Source organism: Myripristis murdjan, chromosome 3, assembly GCF_902150065.1.
Source record: "Myripristis murdjan chromosome 3, fMyrMur1.1, whole genome shotgun sequence".
Taxonomy (NCBI): domain Eukaryota; kingdom Metazoa; phylum Chordata; class Actinopteri; order Holocentriformes; family Holocentridae; genus Myripristis; species Myripristis murdjan.
In genome coordinates this window covers 38,059,863-38,065,862 of record NC_043982.1, presented here as the reverse complement: position 1 = coordinate 38,065,862, position 6,000 = coordinate 38,059,863, and the positions used below count along the sequence as shown (strand labels likewise).

General features: G+C 42.3%; 1 protein-coding gene across 4 annotated transcripts in view; it reads right to left on the bottom strand.

Moving 5' to 3' along the window:
* mtss1lb (MTSS I-BAR domain containing 2b) overlaps window positions 1-6,000 on the bottom strand; it is an 89,028-nt gene that overhangs the window by 60,777 nt on the left and 22,251 nt on the right. For all 4 annotated transcript variants that reach the window (XM_030077479.1, XM_030077486.1, XM_030077496.1 and 1 more), the window contains exons 2-3: window positions 1,658-1,719; window positions 803-876 (exon numbers count right to left, since the gene is read on the bottom strand). In XM_030077479.1, the coding sequence (XP_029933339.1) occupies window positions 803-876; window positions 1,658-1,719 (136 nt within the window). The remainder of the gene's footprint in view (window positions 1-802; window positions 877-1,657; window positions 1,720-6,000) is intronic.

The following is a 6,000-nucleotide window of genomic DNA, read 5'->3' as shown; positions in this document are numbered from 1 at the left end:
CAGTCACATGAATGATGTCATCTCCGTCCACTTAGAGCCATCTTTTGTGTTGACTGCAAATTACACTCAATTATGATTTGCTACTTTACTGACGTGATGTAAATCTTTTCTTTTGACTCATGAAATGATGTCAAATTACAATTCGGAGCAATTATTTTGGATGTATTGTGATTAATCAGACGATGATCAGCAGTGAGTGGAGGAAGGGGTGGAACTGTGGCTTGTTTTTTTGAATAGGACATCGGTGCAGTCTTTGACATCACGCTAGACTTGGAAATGTTTTGTTAAATTTTGTTTAAAGTGAGACAAAATCAGCCAAATGAAGGCAACAGAATCAGCGGCTGCACGGATGTGATTTGGGCTGTTTAATGCGTGAGTCAAGAAGCAGAGCCCTGTTACGATGGCATGGTGTAAAAGGAAATTTCAAAAAACATCTGTTGTCTGTAAAATGTGCCTGAAACGCTGCTTTGGTTTCACTGCAGCCGCAAAAAAAAAAAACCCCTCCTAACTCCACACGGTGTAGGACCCCTGTGCAGCGCTCCTAAATCCAGGCTGACATATGAACGCTTTTATCTCGTACGACCGGTGATAACACGCTTTTATCTCTACACCTAAAAGTAGCTCAAATTTACGTCACTCTGAGACTTTTTGGCCATGAATGACCGTTTTCCTCTTCCTTCCTTCCTTGTCTCTGAGACGTTTGATCAAGGACACACACCATCACTCAAATATATTCACACACACACACACACACACACATGCATAAACACACCCACACGCACACCACAAGTACAGCCCTTACCTCTGGTGTTGGTCGCCATGTCGGCCACCTTCTGAAAGGCATCCAGGAAGGCCACAGCAGCCAGGACCGTGGTTCTGCACGGAGAGGAACCTTCGTTAGTCTGGGTAAATTATTTTAATTACTTAAATGTTTTCTGAGTGCCCACTTTACACTGATTTTTATACTCAATGATTAGGATTAGTATTGGTGAAAGACCGATATCAGTTTACCAGCATATCAAGCTGATATTTTAGGTACCGCATATTGACCAGTCAGTGTCATCCATCTATGGACACAGAAAAAACTGCAATATATATGATATTTTTCTCTGTGATTTACTTATTCTTTTAATTATTTGATTACATTTTACTCATTTGAGGGCAGTGATGTGCTCTAAGTTGGCTCTAAGAGAGTCAATTTCATTTGTGTGTGTGTGTGTGTGTGTGTGTGTGTGTGTGTGTGTGTGTGTGTGTGTGTGTTTTAGGTGGACTAAATGCTGTTTCAGAGGCTTTTCACCCTGACAAGAATAAAACTTGAGAGAAGCTGAATACTTGTAATGTTGTGGAATAGCTGATAATTTGTGCCCACATTTATTACCTTAAAATATAACTACTGAACTCTTTTTTTTTTTTTTTTTTTGTACATGAACTAGTCTTCAAAAATCTTACTCATGAAACATTTTCTTTTTTAATTATTTAAAAATGCTACACATCCATTGTTAAAAAGGTCTTAAAAATCCTTATTTCAGAGTGATGGTTTCAAGGCTGCTGCAACCGTTTTGACAGAATCAATTTTAGGTAGTACCAGGTAGTATCTTTTTTTTTTTTTTTTTTTTTTAAATCAAGGTGGTAAGCAAGGTTTTCATTTTGTTTTTACCTGAGCTGCGAGTGAAGCTTGGTGGCCTTGGCGCTGAAGTCCTCCCACACAGGATAAGAGCACTGGAAACACACAAACAGCACACATTAAAATCATGTAACATCACATCGGTGATTAACATTTTATTTGACTCTAAAGCTGACTGTAACAGTAACAGTGCAGCGTTCTGTCATCTGTAGGGAACTCGAACAACTTTTGATAACAGACTTTATTAACACACACGACAGTGGACAGGCTCATTTCTGATTTCAGACCATGTTTCACCAGAACTGAATGGATTATGTGTCATATTGCTGCAGTAATGTCAAAAATCAAATAACAATAAAACAAATGTTGGACTAAATAAGCTCAGGCTTCATCAGCGTCATGGCGCTCATATTTCCTACCAACAGAGGCTCACCTCGAACGCCTCTCAGCCGATCACTGGAAGTTTGTAAAGCTGCAAGGTCACAGCTGCATCACTTTGCTTCTTCCTATCAAACTGCCCTCTGTCTCCAAAATGGAGGATGCAGGCTACTCTGTTACTACAACAGTAGGTACAGTAAGATCCAAAATGTCTGCCAGTTTTATTTTTTCCCCTCTGACTCATCTGTTAATCTCTGCAGCCTTTTTTTTCACTTATTGAAACACAAAAGTGCTTCTTGCCTGAGCAAATCCAACTGATATAAACACATTAGGCTGGCGGCGTGACGTTAACGACAACAAATGGATTAATGACGGCATATTGATCCATCAATCAATTAATCAATGCTCAAAGGACATGCAAACTGCATCTCCTTATTGATTATTGCCTTTCCTGTCTGACACACAGTATTTACATAATTACAAATTGTATATAAATACAGGTAGTATACAATGAATCTCTGCCTATAACAACCGCATTTGCCACCAGCAGACTACACACACACACACACACACACACACACACACACACACAGCCCATCTTCTCCTCCCCTCCATCATGTGCCCTGCATCTCTCTCTCTTTACCCCGACTATCTCTGTTTCCTCTGTCGCCTCCCCTCCTCCAAAAAAGGGGCAGCCCCCCTTTCCCCTCATGTAGCTCTCTACCCCCTTCACACACACACACACACACACACACACACACACACCAGAGAGAGAGAGAGAGAGCCAGAGGCAGCAGCCGGGATCAAAGGCTGCGACTGGAGCGCCCGGGCCGGCTGATGGAAATCAAAGCTTCATCTCGCTCTCAGATGGATGCTGCGGCCCTCCTCCCCCTCCGCACTGAGGAGCTGCTCCTCTTGTTCTTACCGCACAATCACACACTCTCATGTCACATTATACTTGATCCAGGTTGACCTTTAACCCCGTTCTACCCCTGCAAAGTGTGTGTGTGTGTGTGTATGTGTGTGCGTGAGTGTATGTGTGTATTTCTGTCCTTGCGAGGCCCAAATCATCCAAAGGAGAATCATCCAAAATGTGACATTTACTGCTCATTTTGAAAAGTGATTATTGTAAATTAAGATTATGACTGGGGTTTGGGGACTGATCAGAATCAGGACTAGGTTTAGGTTAGGATAAGTGTGACGGTTAAAGGACAATTCTAATTGTCTCACGTTGAGGATAATGATAGACCCTGTCGATTACTGTTTAGTGAAGTTGGAGCCTTTGGGATGAGGGGAGAGAAAGAGCGAGAAAGAGAGATGTGCAGTTTACACTTTACTTTTATCTCATAAAATCTCATACGTCTCATCATCTCATACGTTTGCAATGTTAACAATTCTAATCCGCATCTATAGGCAACTCTCGGCGACACACACTGAGCAGATTGATTCTCAAAATGTGTCTGAGTTCAATACTAAACATGTATTAGCTTAATTTACAATAACAAGACAATTCCACTAACATTATTTTTCGAGAAAGCTGGTGAAGCTGCATGAAACTATTAAATTACTGACTACCTGCAGTGTATTGTGTGGCACGATATATATAAAAATAAAACTCTTGCAAAAAAAAAAAAATGTGGGACGCCTGGTAGAGTGCATGCCAGTCTCTCTCAACTGTCACTGTCCAATAAACAAAACTAGCAAAGGGAATTCAACAGAATTTGAGCCAGCAGGAGACGGAGGGACGTCCAAGAACAAGAAAAGACACCAGACAAAATTCGGCTGAGGGGTTTGCAGAGAGACCACTGACAAGATTTCAAGCAAACACTTCCGCTGAGGTCACTGCGCCTTGTCTTTCTGCCCCAAAGGTTGCATTTCTTTCCAAATATGCTGCCACCTTAAAACATTAGCATGCACACTGGACCTTGGCCTAGTGAGGTAGGGGTCACTTGTTTTCGGTCGCATGGCCGACCCGCCAGGAGAGCCGATCTGTCCCACCCGACTCACCCGTCCCGACCCAATCGATTCAAAAGAAAAAGACAGCAGCAGCCAGATGTTTTTGCGTGCATGCTTATGAACAGATGCTGTTTTGGAGAAAGCAGAAAACACAACTGGTAAATCACATCAAGCTGCAGGGGGAATAAGAAATTGGTGATATTAATTTCGATGGAATTTAATTGACAAAAAAAAACTGTCTGACTCAATAATAATCTCTTTCCTCTCTCTGAATCTAGCCAATCCATGGGGCCCGTTTACTTTCTAAATAAGGACAGAGCTATGATCAGAGACACAGGCACCAATTCTTTTGTCAAATATTCAGTAAAAACCACCTACAGCACAAAATCACAAAAAGATTTTGTCGTTCTTTAATATTATTTTTTAAGTTTAGGTTTCGGTTAAGGTGCATACACGCATGTGTGAGTGGCAGTACACTCATCAGCTGAGTTGCTGTTCCTCTCAACATCCATTACACACACACACACACACAACTACACACACAGAGCAACATTCTTATTTAAGAGGAAGACAAGGGAGAAGGAAATAGAGTGATAACAGGATAGAAGGCAGGGAGGGAGAAAACGAAAATGAAAGAAACTAAAATGAGGAAAAGAAGGAATGAGGAGTAACAAAGGAAAGAGAGAGGTGGAGAAAACCAGGGAGGAGGTTGTGTGTGTGTGTGTGTGTGTGTGTGTGTGTGTGTGTAGGGGGGGGCATCCTGAGGAGCTGTACTGTCAGACGGGACGGGACAGATAGTGAGGGCTGTGTAAGTGTTTGATCTGGCCCGTTTGATGTGGCTTAATTTGGTCTGAAATCACGGTCCCTTTTCCCCATGGTACTGTAAGCAGCCCCGCCCCCTCCCCCACCACACACACACACACACACACACACACACACACACACACACACATACACTATGCTCCCTCCTCTCACAGGCTGTTTGAAGTGCCCTACGGAGCTTAAGTTGTGTGGATGGGAGATAACGAGATGTGACGCCCTACTCACACACACACACACACACATACACACATACATACAGACACACACACACAAATACAGACCTGCACCTTATTAGCATATTTAGGGTATTCTAATCCAATAAAAGAGCCTGGTGGCGACTAACCGGGTGATGATTGGTTTATTAATGCAACTTCTGCTTCTCGTGTGTGTGTGTGTGTGTGTGTGTGTGTGTGTGTGTGTGTGTGTGTGTGCAGTCACATTCCCGTCGCTCTACATGCAGGTTGTCCCCCTCACACTGTGCTATGCCGCCCAGCATGCTGCTGTGAGATAAGTAGCCCAGACCAGGGAGGCCTGCAGGCACAGAACAGGACATTTTTCCAAATTTTCTCTGTAAGCCAATCACAGGTGAGCACGGCGCTCGGCTGCTAAATCCCCATTTTAATCTGAGGGAGCAGGCAGGAAATGTACCTAGTCTGTGATTGGTCACCAAGTCAAGTCAAGTCATTTTAACACAGTTTTTCTCTCTTTTTTTTTTTTTATTGCTATAATACAATAGTGATTCATCCCAAATCCAGGTCAGTTTCCATCTGCTGTTGTTAACACTCGGCGTCTGGTGGCTCTTTCCTGCTGCACAGGAAGTGATGTTTTTTTTGTTTTTTTTCAGGTTTGTTAAAGAAAGAGAATAATAATAACTAGAATTGTGCAGTTTCTGCGGTTTCCGAGCAGAAAATAAAATGTATCATGAGAAAGGTAACGCTTTGGGCTTTCAAACTGTGTCAAAATTATTTTCCAACTCCCAAAAATGCCAGAGATTCGGCGAGTTAAAAAAGTGTGTGTTTCTCCCTCTCTCCCCAGATTCTGGGTTCCAGATATAATGCTGCGGGACGAGTTACGCGCTGAAAAAATGGGCGTAAAGAAATAAAGAAAGAAAGAAAGATAGAAAGAAATAAAGATATAGTAGGAAGAATGTGAGTGTGCAAGCTGCCCACTAGCTTGCACACTAATAATAATAATAAAGAGAAGAAGAGGAAGAACTGGGG